The following is a 27,693-nucleotide window of genomic DNA, read 5'->3' as shown; positions in this document are numbered from 1 at the left end:
AAAAGTCAGAGGATAAAAAAAAAAGTAATTTGGACTTTCCTATGTAATCCATCCGATAGTTGGGGAGATACTTCAGTCTGGACCGAACGTGGGGGACCGACAGAAGGACAGACTGACATTGCCCTCTCTGGAGCCACGCTGCTAGCTGATAAAAGTGCTGAGGAAATGTGGAAACTGTTTTTATTCGTACAGTGTAATAGAAATGCACTCTCGCAGTACATTGTTAACAAAACTGCGTAAGGAACCTACAGGTTGTATCCGCTCTCCTACACCTCCAGTCAAAGAAAGACACAGTCACACGTGGCAAAAATCTATTAAGTATTTATTGTAAGTTGTTACATTTAGATTTCTTTCTCTAGCAGCACTATTTAAATTACAGATATTCAAGGGCAGTTACCATAGATTGGAGTTTTCTCTTAATGCAAGATGTCATCGTGTAAACAAAGACAGAGACTGAACCGTAGATTAAAACATACCACAAACTGAACACGCTGTTGACGTGAACTCATATGAAGTTAAAGGCTGATGAACAACAATTTTTGTGTCTTTTGAGATAAAACAAAAAACAATGACTCAAATAAACCTGTTAAAATAAATTAAAACAGTACAAAACCTTTTTTTTTGTGACACAGGTACAATTTCCGTTGAATCTGATATGGTTGCTTGTAATCCACATCAGCCACACTTTAAAATGTTCAGTGCCTGTTTACAAAGTCTTCAGGTCTGTTGGTTACATGGCAATGAAGTAGATTATATGTGGATGGTTCAAAGAGATGACACAAACCCACAACAGCAATGTGAAAAGACAAATAACGAAATGTGTTTTCATAAGGAACAGAACAAGTGATTTTATATTCCAACACTTCTTTTGACCCCTTTACATTGAAACAAAAGGTCGATTATAATTTTGGCACATACTATCCACCAAAGAAGCATTGTTGTACTTACTGGGACAGTTGCATTGACCACTGATTCAGGCAAATTGAACCTTGTTTTTACTTTTTTTTTTATAAATGTTACAAGCTCAACTATTTTTATTAAAGAAACATTTTGACATTCGGGAAATACATTTACTCGAGCTAACACGCTAGACGAGAATATATGAAGCTGGAGGCAACAGCCGGTTAGCTTAGCTTGCTGTCTGACACGTTAACCCTTATAAAGCAATTATTTGTTTTTCACACTTTTTTACGCATTAAACAAACAATATACAATTATTGAGCTTTAGAAGAGTCAGTAACAGTTTCACCCTTTTAGTCTTAGGTATCTAGTCCTAGCTAAGCTAAGCTAAGCGGCTGCTAGCTGTAGCTTCATAGTCAGAGCACGAGAGGGGTCTTCTCATCTCAGAAGAAGAAGAAGAAGAAGAAGAAGAAAGTTAGTATCATGGAGGGTAATTTCCCAAAATGTTGAACTGTTTCTTTAAAGACTCCCCTCCCCCGTCACATTTTAGAATTTTACATTTTGCTACTGTTAATTAGTTGAGTCAAGTTGAGTCTTCCACATTTTCTAAACTAGACTTGGTTGTAAATATTTCTGATCTCGATTCTCCTGTCGTTGGTGAAAACTACAGTCACATATGTATCGTACTATCATGCAGAGAATGGCCAATACCAACATAATTAAGTGTTTCTCACAATGTACAAATTCTCCAATGCTTAGTGCTGTAAATTTTGTACCAGCTCTGTCTTGAAGTAGAGATTTACATCTTTATTAGACAAGGCTGGATGAGATGAGTCCCTCCTGTGCTATTCTACCGCAGAGGATGTGGTTTCGCCAAGGTTGGACTAATAAAAATCTTTTCAATGCTACACTTAAGAGATTCCTGCATCTCAGGGTGCTTTAGACAGCGACTGCCGATTAAGGATTGATGATCAGTTTCCTTTGATAAAATTCAAAGTCATGATGAAAAGCAATCAGATCCTTGGGCAGCACGACCCCGAAGATTAGGGACACAGTGCTCTGAGATGTTCGAGGAAGTTGCACAATCTATTGAACTCATGAGCTCACTCTTAACGGCTGCTGTTTTTTTTTTCTCATCTCAGCAATTTAAATCTGAAAACTAGAGGTCACATTATTTTTGTGTGGCAAGATAAGGCTCTGCAAGATAAATAAATTTTACTCCACAAAGCCCAGTTGACTCGATGTTAATAAAACAGTCAGGATCTTAGTCATCATCAAAAGTTGTCAAGCAACCAGTGAAAAACAGTGAAAAGTTGACAGACCAAACTCTATTAAAAAGCCCGCTGCACTAGCACTGTCCTGGTAAAAGTTTTGCTCTGCAAGTCATGCATGTGGAAATAACCAACCATAGATTTGTTAATACAAAGAGGGTCATTTAGTCATTCTGGCAATTCATAAGACACTCAAAACAAGAATTAAGAACCCATAACCGTCAATATTAGTGAAACATACTAGAAGAAAAATATGAACCTCTCAAAAGAGTTTCTGATATTTTTAATTGTCTGCATACTGCAGTACTTGAATACATACTCATACAGTATCGTTTATAGCAAATAACTGAATTATTTCATTTATTTAGCAAAAAGCATGCTGGATAGAAAAAATGTCACTTTTTTTTATCGCCTAAAGTGACAGTAAAATTCTTTATATTTTCACCTGCGGATCATCTCTCGACGACTGTGATCTATCTACAAAGGCATGACAAAAACCAAGAGGCTTAGGCATCTAAATCAATAAAGAGAAAAGTGATTGCCTAAAACTGTTGAAAACCAACTTCAACCAGTACCCGCACAAACATAATCTCTTTCCTCAAGTAGCACAAACACCTCTGGAATTGGTACAAAAGAGACAATATGAGGGTGACAGTATTCATGTAGGAGGAACACACATCAGTGTAATTTTTGCTGTAAAACAGGACCGTCTCTGCTCTAACTGCTAATAACAGTGTATGTGTGATTCACAGAGAGAGGAAGTGAGATAGACAGAGAAAGAGAGACAGAAAGAGATTTTGAGGTCTGTTGTGAAGCATAAAGAGGCACCAAATCCAACTGAGGGAAACACACAAAGCAGGTTTCAAACCAGCATCAGTGGAAAAACCTGTCTTTCTTTAGCCATGATGCATTGTGAGGAATTGTGGGAAATACCTATACAACATCAACTCTCCTATTCTCATTTGCATTTCGGTTCAGGAGCTAAATTTTCTGTACAAATAAAGTGTTAAAAAATAAATTATTGGACCTAAATCAAACCTCAACTCAAAGCTAAAAGTGGCTCATACGAGCTGAGTGAATGGTCTTTTTAGTAACTTATTACTGACTTTTTCTTACATCTTAGATTAGAAAAACAGAAAACCCACTTCTGCTGATGTGTTCTGCATCAACGCTACTGTATTAACACAGTGATAGTCTGACTGGATGTGGCTACAAAAAGAACAAGTAGTTGAAGAATAGAAAAATAAGTTGCTGTTGTTTGCTGATGACATAGTGCTGCACTCATTTAATTACAAATTCGCAACAGCTGTGCAGTGTCCACTGACAAACAACAAAAAGATAATGACGATAAAATGTTAATTACTTCATGGGAAGTGGATATTTTTTTTATTTCATCAATGAATTACTGGTTATAAAATGTGATTTACGTATGGACAGTGCACATCTCAAAGGCAGATACCACTAATAACTTAGCTTGTTTCCAGGTTTGCTCCAACTCATCCCTTCAAAGTGAGACTATGTAACTTTTGAATGAAGAAATAATACAGTCCGACTCTTACAAATGAAAATTCATGAGCGGTAAAACGCACCTTTGCTCAATTCAAAATACTCAAAAGTTTTTGGTGTTGCAGCCTTACTTGGCCTGGTGTGACCGCTAGCTTGTGGTGGCTACTGTTAGCTAATGCAAGCAAACGTCACACAGATCTTGCTGCGTAATCTCTAGATATGAAAGGGCGTTGTTTTGCACTTTTCTTCAGCCATCGTGGTTTCTCGTTTGTGCTTGGCAGGCGAGGCAGTTGTAATGTGCAACCACACCGCTAGATGCCACTAAATCTTACACACTGGTCCTTTAACTGTCACCTGTGGTAACAATGGCCTCTGTTTAGCAAAAGTTACATAGTCTTGCTTTAAAAATGACCAAATGTTACAATGAAAAATGACACGGACAAGTTCTACGTGCCCCGAATACCTTACAGGCTGGAGCTGAATATTTGTCACAGACACTCATGATGTGGTTTCTCCTTAAAACAATATTCCCCCCCCCCTCAGTTAGGCAATACTGCACTGGGTCAGCTACTACTGTTGTAGCCTGAGTAATGAGAGTTTTCTTCAGTCAGTCAACTTTACAGTCAGTCGCTTAACCGTCAGTTGAATTTCCAGTCGTCTTTATCATCTTACCAAGACTCCAGCACACAGCCACATATGTCAGACAACAACACATTTATTTGTTTTCAGCAAGGTTTCTTTTTTTATCATCACGAAGGCATATACTATTTTCTCTGTATATTACTTGTTTTATATATATATGTATATATATATAATATTTATATAGAAACAAAAATAAGCGTACATTTTTGCTGAATAAGATTGAAGAATATCAGCAAAGGGCAATGTAAACCATGGTCCATCTAAAACAGGTGAAAGGTGCGGTAGTTCGCCCTTTCCCAACTCACCCACAGTAACAGATTTGCATAGGCAAAAATGGGATTAGCCCTTAGACAGTGGATTCCTGAATTCTTTACAGAGATGCAAAATCTAGTTCAGCTCAACACAATTAAAAACAAACATACATACAAACAAAAAAATAATGTCGACTAGGCCAAGCTCTCTTTAACCCCTCTGGTCATATACATAGTCATTTTTCTGTGCACATTTTTGTTTACAGTGTTAGGCTTCAAGTAGATCTAAAAACAACTTGTACATTGACAACTAGATGTGAAATAAATTAACCAACATGAGAGGTAGTGAAAAGCCTACAGAGACGTTTTGTTGTTTTTTTTTATACAAAGGAAAAAAATAAAACGTGTCAGTAAGGCCAAAGCTTCGCAAACCTCCTCCACCCTATCAGGTCACTTCAGCTCTCAACCTTGTTTTCAGTCAATAAAACCACAGCCACGTTTCAAAAACCCACTCACTTGGTACCCATGGAAATTTAAAGACAAAAATCTAAACTCAGCGATGACACTACATCACTTCACATCATCATCATTGCTTGTAAAATCCACATTTGAAATGCAGTTATTAAAAATAAACAACCGTGTACTTTTCCCCACTGTGTAAAAGTCATAATAAATTAAGAGGAAAGGACGTAAGCAGACTCTGTCCTCCCTGTAAAACACTGTTACCTGGGTTTCTGCTGTGTCTGTCCTCCCTGTAAACCCTGTAAAGTGCTAACAGTGAGTTAGCACAGGGCAGAGTCTCGTACCAGCCTTAAACCTGCTGGCTTCTCTGCTCACACCGGGGACAGCTGGCTCCCCACTGTTACGAGCATTTAATAAGGTAAAACACATGTCACAATTTATAAATGTAAACTTGGTTTAATTGCACCATGATTTCATTATCTGGTTCTTGGTGAAACATTCTCGTGTTAATTACTGTGTAGACTCAGCGACGAGGAAACATAGCTTTACTGTGCAGAAGAGGGATTTGTCTGCGAGAGAGAGAAGGCATTTTTCTACTGAGTCATAAAGTTACAGAGTTGTCCAAATACAACATCTAAAATGCTTATGTATCCCGGAAATGAAAACAGCTCCAAGGAGTAAGTGTGAAAATTGATCCTTATTGTATCGGAATTGGTTAATTACTCTGTATTCCTCTGCTTCTGATCAACTGAGCGCATGCATGCTCACACAGCTCTTTATTAAAGCAGCTAAGCAATATCAGTCAAGTCCTTATCGGTATTAATGTTGTCGGCATGTGTATTGCCAAAGGTTAAATGTGTACGTGCGGAAATTTTCAATAATTGCAAAACTGATTACTGGTTTAAACTTTCTTTACTTAACAGTGTCAATTTTACTGATTCATAACCTATATTTCACAACTGAAAGCTTTCATGTTAATTTGATATCTTGGTTTTGAACTGGAAGTTTCATCCAGTTGGTATTTTGGCACTGCAAGTTAAGTAAGTCCCATGATTGCATGGGCTTTACCATTTAGATTCTATTAGAGAAACAGAATGATCTGTTTCCTTGTTATGTTCCTCTAGTAACAAGAGGAACTCAACAAGGCTAACAAGAGGCAGCCAGATTCTTGAATTTGGTGGCATTAAAACATTTTGAGTATCTTAAAAGGTGTATATCGGTTAATAATTCAAAAGATTACCTTCTGACAATTTAAAACCAATCTAACATAGTGGGACACAGCATCAAGTAGACTCCAATCTATAATCACTAACTACATCCAATTGCACTTTGATAGTCTGCCAGACATCCTGCATGTCTACTCCCTAAATTTAATCTAGACCAAACTTGGCACGTGAACTTCAGGTAGTTAAAGGAGATAGCAACGTGGATGCCTACATTTATCAGTGAGGTGTGGCACTGTTTCATTGACACTTTAAGACTGCACTAACCACCAAACCAAGAGGTCTGGTATCTATCATGTGACATAATCAATATACTTGGAGGCCCAGTTCATTAAAAAAAAAAACAAAAGGAAACAAAAGCATATACTGCACTCATGCACTTTCTACTGCACATCCACAGGCCAGGAACAAAGCTCATGTTCAAAAGTTCACATCATCAAAAAACTAAATGTCCTTTTTATAGACTAAAAATGTAAGTGGGACATTTGGCAAGACCCCTCTTTAAAGTTTTTTTTTTTTTCTCCCAAAATGTTCTGTTAAGTGTGTAACTGTACCATACACACACACATAGCCATTATCATCGCATGCTGTCAAAGTCAGATTAGAAAAACAAAACAGTGTGTGTGTGTGTGTGTGTGTGTGTGTGTGTGAGTGAGGGCTGGCAGTGAGATGGAGGGTTAGCATGGCTAGCACAAGCACGCTAACTGCTTGCCTACAGCATGCTGAAACCTAGCGAGCCCAGTACGGTAGCATGTTAGCATTGTTATACCAACCCTCTTCTCTAGCTCTGGTAAAAAAAAAACAAGTGTCTTGAATGGGCAGTAGCTAACTGAAGGACTACTATACACTCTCCCAGCTTCATCTGCTGGAGAAACAGACCTGCACTGGAATGACCAAGACTTTACATCCTGGTGACAAGTCACATCTAATATCTCTTCACAGCATCTTTGACATCATGTTTGGCACCCGGGTCACAAATCTGCAGCGTGATATTGAACGTCCAACTCCGGGGACTGTCGCATTACCTACAGCATCTAAAGCTAAAGCCTTACAGACAAAGGCCAGGGCTCAATAACCCTTTGAATTAGATCAGTGCCTGCTGCGTCTGCTCCAAGCAGAACCAGCTTTCCATAATGCTCAATTCATTCTTCAACACTAAAACCCTCTTTTTCTGCTCAATGTATGTAGATGACTATTTGGAGTCAATGTGGGTGTGTTTTGATTTTCTTCAGCGGCCCCCCCCCCCCACAGTGGGCACCTGTGCTTGTCAGGCTGTGATGGTTTGAGTTGAAGGGAATAGGGAGGAGGGAGGGAGTGGGAAAAAGATGGGAGGTAGGGATCGTTGGACAAACTGTGGTTGCTTTCCAGAAAAACTCAAGCAGCGCTTGTGCTGCCTTTTCTTACATGTAAAGGCATTGTGATTTTCTCAGTGGAGAGATTTTTTTTGTTTAAAGTTCACGAGTAATAATAATACATGTAGCTGCCCAACCACAATTCTAGCCCTTACTTCTCCCAGTTAAAGAATCCTAAAGAAGGAAAGTGCTTGGACGGACGGACAGATGGATGGACAGGTGGATGGATGGGTAGGTGCTGCTGCTGCCTTTGCTGCAGAAGCAATCAAATCTCCTCAATAAAAAAACTGCAGTATGCTTTAAATTGGCAGAAGTGTACTTTTTCCCTTCACTGAACTTAGACAGCCAGACAGAGAGACTTAATACATCTCAATATTCAAAAAACGGTTGCAGTCCACGGCTTACATGGTCAAGCTACTGTAGAGAGAGAGAGTTACATGCAGAGCCAGTGCTTCTACTGGTTAAATGGGCAGACGCGCCCTAACTCCCACCAACAACAACTAGGTGTCATGTTTGGACAAACGAGAAATTAAAAACAAAATTAAACACATCTGAGGAAAAGGACAGAATTAGAAAAACAAAACAAAACATATTAAAGAGAATGAGTAAAGTTAGAGAATATTAAAGTGAGGGTAGAAAGCATGAGGTCTAAATATTACAGTACAGGAACAGTTGGCTTGTCCTTTTTTTTGTCTCTCTCTCTCTGTTTCTGTCCCCACCGCCTGAGGAGTCCTTGTCCACAGTTTACCAACAGCTGGCCATCAGGTTGGCCACTTCAACCGACAGCTGACACGTTGGTTGGCCAGTCAACCGTAACAAACAGCACAAATCACTAGCGAAACAATCACTGGCCAGCATTAATGGTCTTAAATTGACCAATAACCAACCAGCAAAGGCCGACCTGGCTCCAGTGGAGAACTGGATATAAATTGCTTAAAAAATATAAATAAAAAAAACAACCAGCTATCTCGGATGTCATTCAGTCTTTTCAATCAAAAAAGAGGGAGAGATTTTCCAAACCCGACTTCTGGCACCATAGTAGTATTTGAAGTTTAAGTAGTAGTCTCGTTGGCGTACGATGGCGATGAGGAAGGGTGGAGGGGTCTAGGTGTCGAGGCAGGTGCGCCTCCTGTTGGCCAGGAGGTCTCTGTAAACGGAGGAGTTGAGGAAACGGGGGAAGGAGTCACGGTGCATCAGGGTGTAGATCTGGAACTGGGCCTCCTCGTACATCAGGTTGCTGGGCTCCGCTAGGGTCTGGTTTATTCCTTCTCTGACCCGCGAGTCCAAACTCACCTTGGGTAAGGAGAACAAATTCAATGTATAAACCTCAGTGGTTTGTTGAGTACCAGGGCCTTTATTAAGGCAGTACACAGACTTTACAGGAAGACTTGCATTAACAATTTGATTAAGCTGGCAACAACATGGCAGATCATTTTCACTAACAGTCTACACCCATGCTAGTAACTTTGTTAGGCTGCACTTCAACATCAGCATGCTAACACGCTCAGGTATAATGTTTAGCATAGTGTGTTAGCATGCTAACATTTGCTTATTAGGACAAAACACAAATACAGCTAAGGCTGATGGGAAGGTGTTTTGCAGATATTTGGTAATAAAGTATTAAAGTATTGAAGTCATGATGGCGCCATATGGAAAGTCAGGTGATCAGCAAAGTGAATTCATCCTGATGGGAACATCGATGTCTCAGATATTTCCCTAAAAACAACCGCAGTCAACCTCATGCTGGAACTAGAAGCCATAAGGACTCGTAACCTGAGGACTATGAATGTCTGTACCAAATTTCACAGCAATCCCTCCAATAGTGGCCGAGATATTTCAGTCTGGAACAAAATGGCGGACAAACCGAATGACTGACCAACACCGCCATCCTTAGAGCCACGCATCCAGGATGGCTGAAGACTGGCCTTCTCTTAAAATGACTTAAGAGGTTAAATTATTTTTGATTTCACCATCAATTCTATTTACTCTATATCTGTGGTGGCTCACTACTGCTGAATTAATACAAATACAGCTAATACCTCTTTGGGTGATAATATGGACACGTAGTCTTCGTAAATGATCCTGGCTTTCTCTTCCACCACTGAGGGATTCGTCTCCTTTTTCAGCTCTTCGCAGGCCAACCAGAAAAGCAGGTTGTCCTCGCTGTACTCCGAGCGCAGGAACTCCTGGAAGACCTCCCGGCCCTCCAACGAGCGCAGCATCATCTCAAAGCTCCGTGACCATGACAGCAACTCCTCTAGACTGGGGTGTCTAAAAATGAAGACGTGCATTCGTGTGAGACAGACGGAGGCGCACAAACACACACACGCTCATACCGACACAAACATGCAGGACTGGAGGGACGATGGCTCAACTTACTGTTCTTCTGCCGCTTCAATACTGTCCATCTTGGTGCAGGTCTGTCGTTCACTCCTCTCCATCCTGTCTTCATTCCTGGATTGGAGACAAGAATTGATTATGTTTGCCTCGACAGAAAATTGGACATGTTTCTGGCAGTTTAGATACGTTTGAGTTCACTTGTAGATGGATACAATAACCAATCATTACCTGCTTCTAATGGCTGATACCGATAAGATAACCAATAAGTTCACATTTTTGTATTTTAAAAAGAAGTTCATAATCTGTAGTTTTTATACACCTGATGGCAAGAAAGGCTAAGACTGAGCAAAGCTGGTGAGGCTGCAACAATACATTGATTGTGATCAGTAAAAAGAAGAAACAACTTAATTCCTCCCTTTCACTAGGGATGTCTGATCAAAAAGATCAGTATGAGGGCTAATGGAGTTTGTCTCTAGTTCCATGGATTCACCAGCTGTCAAAATACTCTAATGCCCTCTGTTAAGGCCCTGGAATCACTTTATAAGTCACAGCATCGTGAGCAGGTGAACCACGGAGCCAAACGAGTAAATTAATGGCAGCCAGGAGTTTCAATTAATTATATCTACACTGACAGCAATGCGCCAGTGACAGGCGCTTTGGTTAATAAACACTTTATAGACTGTCTAAACCTTCCCACCAAAACAGTTTCTAACTTCACCCTCCGTTAGTACCATTCAAAATACCACAGGGCAACATGCAAAATGCCACTGGAAAGCATTAAAAGAGAGCTGTGATGCAGGCTCCATTTACTTCATGCGGAGCTGTTCAGCAGTAGATTAGTTTTTCATGTACATTACGCTAAATTTGCAAAGTACCGCTGCACAATGTAGAATTAGCATACTAATAGATACTGGAATTTTTTCCCTTTTACCATAATTTCACTGCATATTATTATTATAAATTCTACCATTTCATGTGAAATTCTTAAACTTTTAAAGCCTTGCGGCCACTGATCATGGATATTGAACGCACTCTTTGGGCTCCCCGTTGTTGTAAGTCCCCTGAGTTTTGCAAAGTCTGAGAGAATGACTCAAGTGACATCATGCTATTGTGTGGCATTACAAGAAATGTAGGATCCATAAAAAATGTTTTAAAGTATCTTGGTCTCTGCAGGTTGAATTTTAACCTTTTCTTTTCTAAATCGGTCACTTGAAAGTCCCCTGACTTTATGAAAGTGTAATACTAAATTGCGTGACCTTTGAAACCACCATATGCAAATGAATAATTGATTAAATGATAAAATAAATAACAGAAGATATGGTTAACTCTTTCAGCTATTAATCGCACTGGGAAGCAAAATAATCTACAGTAAACATTGCCATATATTCAAAGTCGACAAAACAATAAAGCTTCAGTTAAACCCTTTTAAAACACTCAAAACACACACGGTAGCCTCTCTGTCTATCGTAGCTCAGTCACACTTGCTGAGTCCACAATGCAACACACACTGAGCTGTCTATTTTTGTCTCACCATGGAGGATCTTTCCTTCCTCTTGCTGTCTCTTGTCAAAGTCCCCATTGTGCGGCAGTAATGGGCTAAGCTAGCCACAGCCCCCCGGCGCCCTCACAATACAGCTAAATATACAGGCTGTTCTTCACAGCTGTTTTGCATGTGATGTGTGGATGGAAATAGAAGGCACCCCGACTAGATAAGGGCCTTGTGTGATGGCGGGTGAGGCGGGGTTAGAGGATATGGAGGGGAGGGGGGGTTAGAAAGTAGAAAAAAACAGTGAAAGGAGAAAGAGAGGATGGATAAAAAATAAACTGTAACAGTATGCCGTGACCCATTAACACTTTCATACACACTCACCCTCAGTCTTGGCATGATAGTAAAAAAAAGGTGACACAGAGAGCATTCAGTGATTAACATGTAACTCAACACAAACCTGCAAATTACTCCTCCCAGCCTGGGCACTAAAATAAATAAACATTTAGGGTACTGAGGACAATTTTCCAGGCTCATTCAGGAGAACTGACACCAGCATTTGATTGAAAAACACACAGCAGAGTCATAGAGCACTCACTACAGGCCCAGTCCACAAGCTGCCACCACTTCAGATGAAGTGGTGTGAAAGAAGCAACACATTCACCATTCACTGCCTGAAAACAATGTTTCATTCACTCCTCTCTCCCGGGCGAGAGTGCAGCCACAGTGAGGCAGCTGTAAGAGCCACCAAGAAGTTACTGGGTTTGGTGCCTTGCTCAGGGGCAAGTCTGTTTCTGACCTACGGTGCAATCTGTAAGAGTTAGGACATGGATACATTTTTGTTGTTGTACTGGCAATGCACTCCTTAATTTGAGATTTGTCTACACGTACATCAGATGAACAAGGTAGGAATTAAAGCTGCAACTAATGATTATTTTCATTATCAATTAATTAACAAATTGTTTGGTTAAAATGCCAATCACAGATTCCAAAAGCCCAAGTTGACACACTTACACAGACTTTATTGCTTTTGTGAAAAAACCTTAAGATTTTCAGTTTACAATCATAAAGGAGTAAGAAAACACCAAATATTCACATTTTGAGAAGCTGGAACCACTGAATATTTGGCATTTTGCTTAAAGAATTATTCAGTGATTAATAGATTATCAAAATCCATTAATTGGCTAGCACTTTTTTTATACAAACTCCCCTGAATTTTAGGGGACAACATGTATCAAAGCCTAAATAAAGTAATCATATTTATCATTAATCATGTCTTTTGTGTACCATCCTTTAACATCACCAGACACTTGACCTGTGCTGTCTTAACCAAGTGAAACATACATGCATGACCAGTCATTAAATCTAAATTTGTGCCATAAAAAAACCTCACTGTTTTATTTAACTGTATATCATTGTCCTGCTGTACTGTCCTATGAGATGGAGACTGTACAAATAGAGCAGCTAGTCCTACAGTGTTCGTCCAATAAGGGTGTAAATACCTCAGACACATTTAAAGGAATAGTTTGATATTTTGGGAAACACTTTGTTTTCTTGTAGAAAGGTAGAAGATTGGTACAATTTGATAAACATGAAGCTAAAGCCAGTAAACAGTTTGCAAAAAGACTGGTAACGGTCCAAAGTTTAACAAATATACATACAGTGCCTCCAAAGTTAACACGTTATCTCTCATTAATTTAAATTAATAAATACATTGTATAACTATTATTTGGCCACCTGGGAACCACCAGAGACTCCAGGAAGTCACTTTCCCAGAATCTCTGGTGGTTCCCTGTACACCCAAAACCTGTTTTTACCTTTCTGTTTGTGTACAGATTAAACAAACAAGATATAACATGTTAATACCATTTAGAGGTAGCGATAAGCACATTTTTTTAAATTTAACTAGCTGTTTCCAGTCAATGCTAAGCTAAGATAATATGCTAATGGCTCCAACATAATAGTTAAGGCACATATATAGGAGTGGTGTCAATCTTCTCATCTAACTTTTAAAATAAGTTTATATCCCGAAATGTTGAGCTAAAACAAACTAAAACAATGAAAACTGTCCCTACCTGTCCAACTATTCACACACTGTTTAGTAATATGACTTAAAAAAGGGAGAAATAGCTGCCCTGCACTAATTTTTCCATAGCAGTTGCATTACCAACCTTTGTGATTTTCAAATACTCATAATGGCTTCAAAGCCTTGGCCGCCTGATGTATATCCTCCTCTGGAACAGGTGCCTTTTGGGTAACAAGGAGACAAGCCATCCTCGAACTAAAGACACTGGGTTGAAGCCTGTGTGTCTGCCCTGCTGAATGTTCCTCTTGCAAAAAAGTGAGCAAATACATTGCACCGTATCAAATGTACTTTTGCATTTGATAAGGTGCAATGAGTTTTTGCATAATTTCCATTCACTGGCCCGAAGGCACATCGTCATGAACGTCACAGGGCTTGTGTATTACAGAACTGCTGATATACAGTAAAGGAGAACCCCAACCAGTACACAAAAATACCAACTGTGAAAAAATAAAATCACGCTGCGGAGGAGCTGCAAATGCAGCAACTATAAAAACAGTTGTCATTGTTTGCACGTTGTTGGAATTTATTACAAATTACATGATCAACCACAGTGTTGTGTTTTGTTTAGGGAAGTCCCCCATCATTTTGGGACTTTTTATGTATCCAAATCGAGTGTCTAAAAATAGAGAAAGCTCATTATACTATACACTATATATATAAAACTGAGTAGACTTCATAATTGTTCAACTCTGAACACTGTTAAGTATGGGTTGATTTGTAGACTGGTTTACTGACTCCCAGGCTCTGCACTGGATCCAGTGTCAGAATAAAGTCTGCATTTTTTCAGTTGAATTTCTAGGGAACTCAGCTCAGTGTAACATCACAGATTAGGCAACAAGATTAAGAGCAGGACCAACTGTTTGTTGTTTCAGGCACTGTGGGTATATTTTGTTTCCAAATACAACTAACACTGTTAGTTGTCAACAGTCTAATAATGTAATGTTTAAAATGTGCTCTACACTTGGAATATCTCTATTTTGCATGATCAAATATGGTCAGACACTGTATTGGTCGGATGGTTAAATTTATACTTGATGCTTCTAAGCCGCTTCAGACAAGTCAATGTATCACAAGTAATGTTGTCAATTAGTCTCCAATCAAAACAAGTTACTGGCTGCGAAAAAATACATTCTGAAAGTCACCAGATGACGTGATGCCACATAGCTGGTACAGCCTGCCAGCCCTTGCTCAAAGCTCTTTGAAGTGGCTGTACTGTAGTTATCAACTGCTTCTCTCTTCTCATCTCCAACTCGATTTTAGATCTGTTTATGGTCTCCACCAACTCTTCAGTTGCTAAGGGCTCACTATGAAAGTGCTGAGAATTAACCAAAACAGTGAAGTTGCAGCCGAACAGCTAAAACATTTGCTGAAACAAACTACAAAGCTCTGTAAAGCAGAGGGGAGCTGAAGATTCAGGTGGTAATTCTCTGTAGGTTCATCATTATTCAAGCATTTTCACATTATTTTCCCATTGTCATTAGATACATTATTAATTATACAACATTAATTATTGCTGCTTTAAAGACAGTATTGTATCTTGAGTTACAGTCTTCCTGTAAACACAGTGTATAGAATAGAATAGTACAGTATACTATAGTGTAGTACAGTGCAGTACAGTACACTGTAGTACAGTGCAGTACAGTATAGTATAGTATAGTACAATATAATATACTTTAGTGTAGTACAGTGCAGTACAGTATAGTATAGTATACTAGAGTATACTATACTCTAGTGTACTACAGTGCATTACAATATAGTATAGTACAGTACAGTGTAGTGCAGTGCAGTATAGAATAATATAGTACAGTATAGTATACTGTAGTACAGTACAGTATAATATAGTCGAGTGCAGTACAGTAGAGTATAGTACAGTAGAGAATAGTACAGTAAAGTATAGTATACTGTAGAACAGTAATGTATAGTATAGTACAGTATAGTACAGTACAGTATAGTATAGTATACTGTAGTACAGTACAGTACAGTGTAGTACAGTACATTACAGTACAGTGCAGTACAGTATAGAATAATATAGTACAGTACAGTATAGTATACTGTAGTAAAGTGCAGTACAGTATAGAATAATATAGTACAGTACAGATGTATACTGTAGTAAAGTGCAGTACAGTATAGAATAATATAGTACAGTACAGTATAGTATACTGTAGTACAGTACAGTACAGTGTAGTACAGTACAGTATAGTAGTATTTTCTTACCACAGACACTTGCAGCAGCCGCACCAGCAGAGGCAGCAGGTGTTGGGTCGGGGCTGTCCAGGGGCCTGGGGTGGGGCCTCGATGTGTGCCGCCTGCCTTTTTCTCATCTCCACTCCACTCACACTCCGGGGCTTCACAATGGATACACACAGAAAAAAACACACTTTTCACAATTCAAATAAACAATAATGTAACAGAGAGCTCAGGTTCAAATGTGGTCAAATGTGGATAAAATAAATTGTGTGTGTGTGTGTGTGTGTGTGTGTGTGTGTGTGTGTGTGAGAGAGAGAGAGAGAGATGAAGTGAGAGAGAGAGCACTCAAGCAGGACAAAGAGGATTCCCTTCCTTGTACGGTACGAGGATTTCTGGCATTAAGCCAAGTCTTTCACTTGGCTTTGACAGACACTACACATACATTTCAATGGGTGCAGACAGAGGGAGAGAAACGGGGTCTACACATTGCAGGAACAAGACACACAAGTGCAATAAATACACAAATTCATGCACACTCATATCAACATCCAGATGTTTCTATATCCATCTCCTGTCTGGCCTGTTGTTGCCTCAGAATGTGCAGCATCCTTTGAACAGGCAGGAGATAAGGATGTTAACAGGGATACACCATAAAACTAATATTGCGGTGCCTCCTTTATATAGTGACCCAGTGGACACACTGAATGTGTTGCTGTTGTCTAATGGACTTTGATTTGTTTTAAATGGGACCAGCGCTTCATAGCACTGGAGATACACAGTTATTGGTTGCGGTTTCTACTCAAGCTTTGATGTTTCTGTTTCTGAAATTAGCTCTTTAATGAAGCAAATATGCGCAGTATGTGGTATGTGTGTAAACAGACTGATGATGGCACGATCTGTCATATATTAATTTAAACCCTCTCAAATGCAGAGGTTTACTTAAGTAGTTGACTGCCTTTTGGTTTCATTAAAACATAATCTATGGTTTATTTGATTGCCTAATGAAAATAAATATTAGTTGAAATTGTGAAAAACCTTTTAAGAACAGTAACAGGAATGTTAAAGGGTCACTTCACTCAAAAATGAGGTGGATGGTGGTGAATAGAATTTTATTTCTGCAACTCAATAGGTGAGATTTGAAAAACTCAAAGGCAACGTGTCTTTCCAGAAACAAGGTCTCGGTTACTAAGAATAATCCACGTATCTCACTAGGGCCGCAATTGTGTTCATTATCAACTAATATGGCAGTTACTTTCTCGATTATTCCATAAATTGTTAAGTCAATGAAAAGTAATAATAATAGAAAAAAAATTCAATTTAAATTACATCTTTTCTCTTTTTTTTTTTTTTTTTTAAAGTTTTCTAGTTTAAAAAAGACTAACAGCCTTAAACCTTGAGATAGTCCTGTAGTGTTCAGAAAAATGACTGAAATGATTAATCATGATTAGGAAAATAACTGACTTCGCGATTAATCAACAAATCAGGATTTTCTACTGAATAAATGTTACTGATTCCAACAGACTGACTTTGAGTATGTCATTTTAGGCATTTTGTGCAGTGGAAGTGGTTAATGAACAAAAGATTCAATACTGTTACTGAGTGGAAGGCTCAGAAAAGAGGGTCAGTATTGTTCTTCATCATCAGCTGCTACTTGAATTCAACAAACCTGCACTGTTTGCCACAACTTTCCTTTCGAAAAATTTAGCAAGACTTTGATGAGCTACCCCTCTGCCGCTGCAGCTGTACGTAGGCATGATCTTAACTTAATTGGCCTCCAGTAACAAAAGTGTGGACCTAACATCTATGTAACCTTCCTTATCCTTAAAGTCTCTGTGCACAATCCCGTCATCACCTAGGGTTTTCCCTGGCCTTTAGAAGCTTTGAAGGTGAATGTTCCGGCCTTGCAGGTAGAAGAAGTGTGAAGAGGCACCTTGACATCACACAACAGCTCTGACAGCGGTTTTCAAACCCTTTAGGCTACTCTAAATAGAAATACTACTCTCTAAGAACTCATTCTAATGCCGGAGATAATAACATACAGTATAGTCTAAGGCAGGCTTTTTCATCTCCCTCCAAGTGGAAGATAATAACACTTGGCGAGCTTCTTATGAGCCGGGAAAAACCCTTATCCCATTGTACGGTCAGCTTAAACAGCTCTCTCACAGATAGTCCAACAGCCAAAGTCTACACCAGGTAACACTGCGAAGATCAGCTAAGCAGAGGATGCCATGTCAGAAGTAATTCTTCTTTTGTTACCAGATAGAGGACATAATAATGAACACAGACTCCACTTCACAATTTGGGGCTTTTAAGCTTAATTTCAACAATGGGCATAGTGTGAAAAATGCACTAATTAATTGCAGTCTTGTCATCTGGAAATAAAAAGTACAATAAAATAAACAGAACTCTTACCTCGAGAGTCATGGTTCAAATTAAACTCCTCATTAAACCCTTCAATCCAAATAAAAATAACTGTGTACCAACAGAGGAGCCTTCTTTTCCTCTCTTTCGTTCCCTGTACTCTGAAAACAAATCTACTACAATGACGATACACGGCAGGTAAGGCTGTGACGACCTGCCTGATATGCAAATGTTGTCGCCTGGCTAGTGGAGTGGCCATCAGTTATTCAGCGACCAGGCAGCGTCCGTGGAAAAACAGGCTGCTGGATGCAAAAGACAGCGAGGCTACGGCTTTGTTCTAAACCTGGAGAAGGAGGCCGCATTGACAGGACATGCAAATATTGAGTGGAAATACAAATACACTGAGATGAGAGGGGGGAAAAAAGCGATGACGAAAAAGAGAGCTACAAGATCGGTCTAACATGCATTGGTTTTTTCTTAAGTATCCAGATGATCCCCCCCTCACTTTTTACACATTTTATTTATTATCTATAATTGATTGAGGAGGCAAACATTTGAACAACCAAAATATAGGAAGTCATATCATCCAAAATCTGTTCTCTCCGCATATCTTATCCGATATGCGCCGATATAAAAAAAATTTTTTTATGGTAAATAATGCAGAGAAATGTGGTAATATTTAGTTGTCACTGCAAAGTTCATCCAGCAGAGTGCAGTGTGATTTATAATACTGTGGCAAGCAGCACAGAGTAAAAGAGAAGAAGCAGCTCTCAGCAACGTCAACTAGAATTGGTTGACAATGTACATGTTAAATTATTAAACATGTTAAAGAATATTCAACCTAAATATTCTTTAATAAAGTTGTTTGTTTAGGAAAGCAGCCTTCTGAGTACCGTTGCATTGTCATATCGGTGCAAAATCAGTGCACATATACATATATCAGTTCTGCTGGGCTTAACATGTGACTGACATTAAAAAGTAATCAAATAATCATAATACTTTCACAAAAATATCTTAACTCAAGGTCCACCAAAAAAAATCATTTTGTGGCTTTCCTCAGCGGATTGGGTTTGTTTAGTTGTCATGGAGATGTTATAAAGTACTCGTAAAGATAAACATTTCCATGACATCGAAGCAATGACCACTGAGGAACACTGCAAGGTGCGGTTGACATCGTAACAGTTAGTTATTGGACCTTGAGTTAAGATCATTTTTCCGAGGTCAAATAGTCGCCCTTTGTTGCAATGGCGATTTCGGGGTCCAACTATTATCATACAGGATCTGATAAGTTAAGCTTTATCTGGAGTTTGAAAACTCTGGACAGGAATAACCATGCTAAAGGAATGTTATTTGTTCTGCAGAAACCTTAAAACTTTAAAACCTCAATCACAAACTGCCATTATGTTATATTACCAATAACATAATTTTTTTACTCTGATGGTTAGGGCCGCATGGTTTTTTTATGTTATGAGACATTTTACACCTCACCGACCAAAACTTGCCTCTATTTCAAAAGAGGTAAACTTGGAGATACAACGTCTCCTTCGGGTACTGCTAATAACATTAGACCATCACACATCACACTGGATGGCAGTTAAACTTACCATGAATTAGTGAGTTCCTAAAAACAGGTCAGACAGAGCAGTCATGGTGTGAGGTAATAGGTTGCTGGACGATAGCAGGCTGGTTGACTGAGTGACTGACTGGTGGACTGTCTGGGCGTCGGTTCAGCTTTCTGGAGATGTGGGGCAAGGCGAGAACGTTCTTTTCACCACTAGGAAGAGAAGTTACTGGTCTCACCATCACTGACCGACAGGCACAGAAAGGGACACGAGAGCTGAGGTGAAATGTAACTACTTCCTGTCCTTTTTTCCTTATTTCTCTTGATTCACTCGCCGTTGCCTCCTAGGCTTCCTTGGTTCTCGATGAAAGGGTCATTTATGGGCTTGAGAGTACAGGGAGCGGTAAAAGTACAGCATCTGAAAAACAAAGCAAAAACTTTGAGCTTTACAGTAAAAATCGGATAATTTTATCCACCAAAGGCGCAATTATTTATCTTTAGAGACAATGGTGAGGAAATATATCTGCTGCTTCCATAACGCACACTGACAAATGCCCCAGTGAGAGCAGAACCCCTCTCAATACATTACATACTGTATCACTACACTCACATGATCTATAGAGTGAACAGTACTGAGTCTGAGACTTTAACCAATAACAATATATCTGCACATATTCATTTTTGATAACAATCCCCTTCAATTTGTCAGAATTGTGACTTTTGTCGGGTTCAGACGATACGATATTTTGTATCTGTTAGGATGGTCTCTGCGTCAGATTAGGCGATTATAGAAAGTCACAAATTCTTTCCGAGATCCAAACATAGCTCGCCATCTTTCACGACCTGCGTGATGTCACCAGGAAGGAGGTGCTATGGAAGCGAACAATGGCGTCCAAAGTGTATGATACATGCAGTTTAGTGTTTGGAAAGGCTTAAAAAAAAGAACGTTTCACAGTTCCACTCAGCAGCACCAACAACATCATTCCTCTTTCACCGCGCCATGTTTACAGTCCGGCGCTCCTATTGGTTAACGTCACACAACACTTCTTGGATTTTATCGTCAACGGAACAACAATTCTGACACTTTAGTCTTTTTGTCAGGGCATCATGAGGCATCCCAGATGTCTGTTAGCTCATGTTATCAAACTGATATAGTGTAGTCTGAACCCGCCATAATCCTCTACATATACTGACCGGGACGGGAAAGGGAGTTGAAAAATAAACTTGCTCTCTCAGGGCTCCAGACTAACTTTTTGCATTGGTTGCACTGGTGCGCCTAACTTTTTTTTTTAGGTGCACCAGCACAAAATTTAGGTGCACCCAAATTTTTCATTGTGTCGCCTTTAACGCCACAAGGTCACCTTTTTATCGCTCTCCATAACTTTCATATAATGTGAATGATTTTTAAACAAGAATAAGGTGCAGAGAAATGCTTGTCTTTATTTGAAGCACAAATATATATAAAAAGAAAATAAAGTGTTTAAAGTGCTTCACTGAGCTGAAATTGAACATTTCAAACTAAAACACTAAGCAAAATAAAACATTTCCAAATAAAATTTCGATATGAAACGTTGTTGACCCGCTCACGAATGCACTATTTCCGGCCATATTCTGACCGCACTCCAGACAGTACACGCAGTGCATTGCGTTACGTCCTTTGTTGTACCTCAGCCAGGGAAATTGTTTCAGCCAGTCCTGTCTGAAGGCATATATTTTGGCCATTTTAATTTGGGTCTCGGAGCCGGGCTCCATACCAGACTCGGTTGTCTCCTCCTCTGGTTCCGAGTCTGATGCTGTCGCCGAAGGACCGGGTCTCGGCAATTTTTAAACACACGCAACTTAGCGCGGTGAACAGGACCACAGCCAATCAGAGGCAAAGACCCGCCCGAGCTCTGTCTCTTATTGGTTTAGAACACAATATGATCCTACCATGAGTGTGTGAGTTCGGTCACAGGAGAACACAGAGAGATGATGCGCTTATAAAAGCGAAATAAATTTATGTTTTCATCCGGGCAGCGTCAGGTGCACCAGTGCGACCTAGAAAAATTATTAGTCGCACTCTTAAAAATTTTGGTCGCATGTGCAACCAAATTGGTCGCACTCTGGAGCCCTGTCTCTGGTGGACAAACTATGTAATGGCCACAGCGTTTAAAAGTTGAAACGATTAGTTGATTAATCAAGTAGATTGGCAAAGAAATTAGTCTTAAACAATTCTGGTCATTGGCTAATTGTATCAGAACATGAGGATATTGTGCTTTTCTGTTTTAAATAACTGAAAATATGTTAAAGTTATGTTATTTTAAAGGTCCAGTGTAACATTTAGGAGAATATTTTGGTGTGTTTTCATTAGAGTTTAATCACATGAAAATTTGATTTTTTGTGTTTTCATAACCTCAGAATGTTTCAGTAGCCCCACATGGACAAACCAAACACTGGTGGTAGATAGGGCATTTCTGAATTTTGGCGAGTTTCACAGCCACCATAGTTACTCCTACACGCTTGGAAGCTGAGCGGTATTGTTTGCAATCTGCAACTTCACTGCTAGATGTCACTAAATCCTACACACTGATCCTTTGAGATGTCCCCACATGCTCTGGAAAAGTGTAATTGTATCATTTTAATTGATTAATCTGAAAAACAATAATTTGTTGCAACCCTATACTGTGTCTAAACCACTTTGAACATATCTTTGTCATTTCTGTCCGGCAGTTTCCTGTTGTTGCCGAACATACGCTGACACTGCTATATCTGCGATAAGCTACAGGATGTGGTCAAAATAAGATGGTTACGCCAAATCAGCAAGCTACCAAATGCAGTAAGTGACTGATCATCACATTTAGTTTAAACACAACCACGGCTCCACACTTACTCACAGTCAGAAGCCATTTGCTGGATTTTGTCCCTGAAGGAAACCGAGACCCTAAAGGCTACAGAGCCTCCTCGGCTGCTCTCATGCTGCATGTTTTCATATAGGAATTACTGTTCTAACAACTTGCTTACTCATAAACAGCAGCTTAGAAGTGTTCACATGTTGACCTCAACACTGGAGACTCTTTATGTTATGAACTATCACTAGTCTGTTGCAACTTGGTGACTAAAATAAGCAAGCAAAACACGAAGAAGAACTGAAGAGGGTACAGATAACCTCTAAATTCTTATTAAACAATACAGTAATATTTAAAATTACATAACGTAAAAACACATTAAACGTAACATTCTTATTAATAGGGTGTTTGTAGCGTATAATGTTTCTGTGATACCTTGAATTTGATGTATTTGTGTCTTTAGTCGGGAACAAGCGAGGGAAATTGCAGCACAAATCAAAACTAAGAGTTGACATGTACTGTAGCGACCAACCGTCCCAGCATGCTGTCTCAATACTATTCTACTGTAAAACCCATCCCTCGGTGAGAGAAGCTTCAATATCTGCGCACACCAGTTTAAACTGGTTCGAACACAACAGTGTCCCTTGTATATTAAAAGTCTATGAAGAATGTTTTTGCATGTGTCCGAAGATAAGGCTTTTGTGTTGTACTTGTGAGGGTTTCAACCGCCTGTTCTCAGGAGGAAGATGGCCACAGAGTAACTTTAGTGACACACTTCCTGAAAAATATTTAGTGTCGACAAGCATCCTTACAATGCCTGTCTGAGTTAGGTCTGAGCGAGAACTGAAATCATTAGTCGATTAATGGATTTGTCAATTGACAGAAAAAGATTTAGATTTCTGATTGATCACTTGCATAACTTTTCAAGCAGAGCTGCCATCCCCCCACCTAGTTACAGCTTCTTAACTGTGAATATGTGCTGCTTTTATCTGCTTATTAATCACTATAAACTGAAAATCTTTTGACATTTGAAGATGTCACCTCGGACATTTTTCACTACTACGTGACATTTCAACTAATCGAGACAATAATTGGCTGATTCATTTTCATTCACCTGGACGGAATCGAAAGGAAGTTTAAATCACTAAATTATTTTATTGATGACTGGAACAAATGTAGATGCATCACATTGCACCTATCTACCACAGTAACAGGCCCTCTAGACATGTTAACTAGAGGATCATCAATGATGTCTTTAGGGATCATTTAAGTGTTGCAGACAGTGGCACTGAACCACTTTAATGTTTTAAATCTACATCTTCAAGTAAAATATCTCCATCCAACAACTGAATCACATCAATCTGAAATACGCTGATAAATCAGGCGGTAATCTGTGAAACCTCTCTGAATGAGGAGTAAAACCTGAATGAGATGAATCAGGAAGTCTGCCAGGATGTAGTGGCAACATAACCTGGGCTCCTCTGACTCAACACACCCATGGGAAACTGCAGTGTGGGTGCTCCCTCAGCTGTGCACTACATGATCTCCTTCGCAGTGCATGGCAGGAGAAGGAAAAACGGCTCAAATAAGTCCAAGCAGTGGGGGGGTGGGGGGGGAGAAAATGAACTTTAAACTGAGGAAGGTGAAGAGATAGTTCATGGATGCAGTGGAGTGTTTCTGTCGCAGCACTGGCTCTGTTGCATCTGCCTGAAGGCCTGTGCATATCTTCAGATAAGAAGTAGACAGGCTCATCGGACCCTGCTTTCTCCCTCTGTGCACACTAGCTCTGGCTGGCTGGCTGGCTGGCTGGCTGGCTAGCTGCTGGGCTGGGTGTTTTGCATGGTTTCTCCTGCAGCTGTCCGAACCATCTGAGCCCAGCCGCTGCAGGTCCGAGCAGCCGGGGAGAGGAGATCCCCCTCCCAGCTGACACCACGGAGTGATAACGCAACGAGAGAGAGGGCTGCACAGTGCCCACTGTCGCACCGACATTATTCACAAATCAAACACCACCCACTTTCTACTTGCTAGCTTTAGCCGACAGCCTGAGATCCGCTATCTCTCGCTGCGAGAGGAGGAGGTGGCAGCTGAGCAGCAGCTAGCACCGTGCTAACGTCAGCTAGCCAGCCCGTGTGGAGCATTAGCGCAGAATTATCAGCATCTTACCCCTTTCTGTTGGGCTGTCAGTGTCCTAGGGTGATAGGTGTGAAAACGCGATGTCCCGATGCTTATTTAACGACATCGTAAATGGGAATCCCGCGGTGTAATGTCCATCGCCGCTGTTTTTCTTCCATCCGCCCCACTTCAGCACCGAACGCCGCCGAGCCCCTGGATGCACTGCGCAGGCGCGCTACCACCGCTGCTCTGTGGCTGCAGTCGGTGAGAAGATGCACTGCTGAGGCTCCACATACACAGGGGTCACGTTACGTCTCTGCTGTACAGCAACTACTACTCTCCGAAACACAAAGTCCGCTGCGTGGAGTTTATTCCATAGCAAACATTTACAAGACACAAAGCCATTCAAAAAAAATCCGTATAAGATTTTTGAATCCCGTCTGTAATAAAGCTTCATACTAGAGGAAATGTGTCCTCTAGTTATAGATCCGTAAAGAATAAAAAAAATACATATAGACTATAAACACAGATACATCGAAGCAAGAAATAGTCACTTCGGTAATCTTACATTTATTCTTGTTATAGTGGGAGCGCTCCTCATATCAAATCAAAATCAAATCATATAATATGTTGTATTCTTCCTCTTGTTTTGTTAATACTGTAGATAGGCTATTGCTGTAGGCTATATTACTAGTGTATCTATTCAGTGACTTTATTACCATATCATAGTTTAATATTATATCTTAATTACATCTACACAGTATAATGGTCCTATAGTGCATTATATGTATATGTGGTTATTCTGTGGTAGTTATTTAGAGGACTTTAATGAACAGATAACTAGATATTTTAAATATCAAAATAGAAATTCCAATGAAATCTGCTTTTTAAAGAGAAAATCAGTTGCACTCAGTTTGAGACTATGCCTGTGTTTCATGCAGTAGAACATGTTCAAATGTGAAAGAAAGAGACAGAATACAAAACTCTATAATCTGTTTTAAATTGACAGTAATTTTGTATGAGGTCAAACAGCCAGGTCTGTAAATGGATGTTTGATGTTTTCAGCTGCTGGAACGTACTGTAGTTCAATGAGAAAGTGAGACAGCTAAAGGTATATTTGAATCCAATACTACAGCATTTCCCAACAAGATTAGTAATTTCATTTGAAACTCTGCTGAGTACAGTTTCAATCCATCCACCCATTCATTCATTTATATCTGCAATATATGATCAGAGCTCTATATACACAAGGTAAACCTGATCTTTTTCCTGACTTACAGCTCTCTAGCTTAGACAGTCAGTTGACATATATTCATTTAAATTCACATTTTAAAGAATAAATCATCATTGCTGAGAACATCTGAATTAATGTCTTTCAGTTTTGTTTTTTGATATTTCACTCAGTCAGTGTGCATCTGCATCGTGAGCATGAATCCTCAGTAGTGATGACTGTTCAAAATATATTTTCCTACACAGGGGGGCACCAAAACTCTGCTCTCTCTCTCTCTCTCTCTCTCTCTCTCTCTCTCTCTCTCTCTCTCTCTCTCTCTCACACACACACACACACACACACACACACACACACACACACACACATGTTCTGATGCAGCCTGAATATGTTTAAATCTACTTGATTGTAGATTGTGTGAAAGAAAATGAAAAGGACATTTTTACTGCAACAAGTGACAATAAATAAAGGAGGCTTTTAGCTGACAAATAACACATCTCCCAGTTCGGTGCTTTTCAGGGTTGTTTATTGTATAAAAAAGTAGAAGGACTGAATACAGCACTGCATGGACATTATACTGGAATGGATGTCATCATTGTCATTCATTTAAATCGGAAAACACATCGAGGGAGAGCCCTGAAGTACAGACATTTGATAAGAGAAGACACAACCAAAATCATCAAAGAAAGGAGGTAGCAATAAAGGAAGAATATATGGCTAAAACTAAGTAAAATTAACTATGTAAACTGTAATAAAGGAGCAAGAATTGACAAAAAGAAAAATAAATAAATAAATAGAAAGCAGCAATTACAATAAAGAAAAAGCAATTAAATCTTGGAATTGTCTCCACGGTTTTAATGAGGTTATTTTGAAGTAATTTCAAACTATGTGGGGAAACTAAGGTGCTATCGATGCACAATTACTGTAACACTGCAAAAAAGGGTGAAAAGGGTGAAAGAGTGCTTCATCCACAAAGGCTACATTTTTGGCAAGTATTTAACCTGTTGATTTACTAGTAGTCCTCCATCTCCATGCATCTGACACAATCAATGAGTATATATGAGGAACTGAGACTCTCTAGAGGAAGGATGATGAAAAGGTCATGAGAAGGAAACCAAGATGGGAACATGTGTATATTCCGTGACACGGTTTGCTCATTAATAGGGATCGGAAGTGGCCTGGATCAACTCTTGTTTTCTTCACAGGCCGAGGAGCGTTGCACTTATTTGCATGTGAAAAGGTCAAGAGCTACACAAGCACGACTTCACTGTGACTCTGAAACATGCAGCAGTGAGTTCTCTGGTAGAGAAGACAGAGGGAAGCCTTTAATAAACAAGACGTGAGAAGTGTGTGTGTCTAAGGGATGAACATATATGTACCAACACATGTCTGTTGGCCAGGCTGTTGACGTGCTTCAGCATTACAAGTATCTGTAGACAATAATTTAACCTTTGAACAAAATACTGCCTATTAGCAGGTATACTTTTATTGGAAGTTCATAAGAATGAACACCACCTTTATGAGAATGTTTTATTCGTCTTTTATTGAATCTGTTGAAGTGCGCAACGTCAGAACCACAAAGAAGTCTTAGTCAGTCCTTGCTTATAGTCACCCTTTGTTGAGTGAGTTCAGGTTGCTTCCATCTGGTTGCAGATGTACCAAGATGCAGCACTCATTGATTTAGGAACTCACTGGTCCCTGCAGCTATTGGCCTTTTGAATAACATTATGTAATTCCCCCCGCTGGTGTCCCTGTACTTAAACGATTATCATGTCTCGGCTCTCTCTGCCAACTGGCTTTTCATCCTCTCTTCCTTTAAAAATACTTTTGACTTTCAACCTGGTTGGAGAACACAGACTAGTTCTTTTCAAGCATAATCCGACTCTTAACGTCTACAGGC

General features: G+C 39.6%; 1 protein-coding gene across 2 annotated transcripts; it reads right to left on the bottom strand.

Moving 5' to 3' along the window:
* Window positions 1-305: 305 nt before the first annotated feature.
* On the bottom strand, window positions 306-24,808 carry rgs17 (regulator of G protein signaling 17). 2 transcript variants are annotated; one of them, XM_051420229.1, is made up of 6 exons: window positions 24,617-24,808; window positions 19,672-20,046; window positions 15,734-15,864; window positions 9,987-10,061; window positions 9,647-9,878; window positions 306-8,900 (listed from the first exon to the last, which is right to left on the bottom strand). In XM_051420229.1, the coding sequence occupies exons 2-6, from the start codon at window positions 19,672-19,674 to the stop codon at window positions 8,712-8,714; spliced, it is 630 nt and encodes a 209-aa protein (XP_051276189.1). In that variant the 5' UTR covers window positions 19,675-20,046; window positions 24,617-24,808; the 3' UTR covers window positions 306-8,711. The 2 variants fall into 2 exon arrangements, with proteins under 2 accessions (XP_051276189.1, XP_051276179.1); XM_051420219.1 differs by lacking the exons at window positions 19,672-20,046; window positions 24,617-24,808 and adding an exon at window positions 18,119-18,528.
* Between the last annotated feature and the right edge of the window lie 2,885 nt (window positions 24,809-27,693).

Source organism: Dicentrarchus labrax, unplaced genomic scaffold (genome assembly GCF_905237075.1).
Source record: "Dicentrarchus labrax unplaced genomic scaffold, dlabrax2021, whole genome shotgun sequence".
Taxonomy (NCBI): Eukaryota; Metazoa; Chordata; class Actinopteri; family Moronidae; genus Dicentrarchus; species Dicentrarchus labrax.
This window is presented reverse-complemented; position numbering and strand designations above follow the sequence as displayed.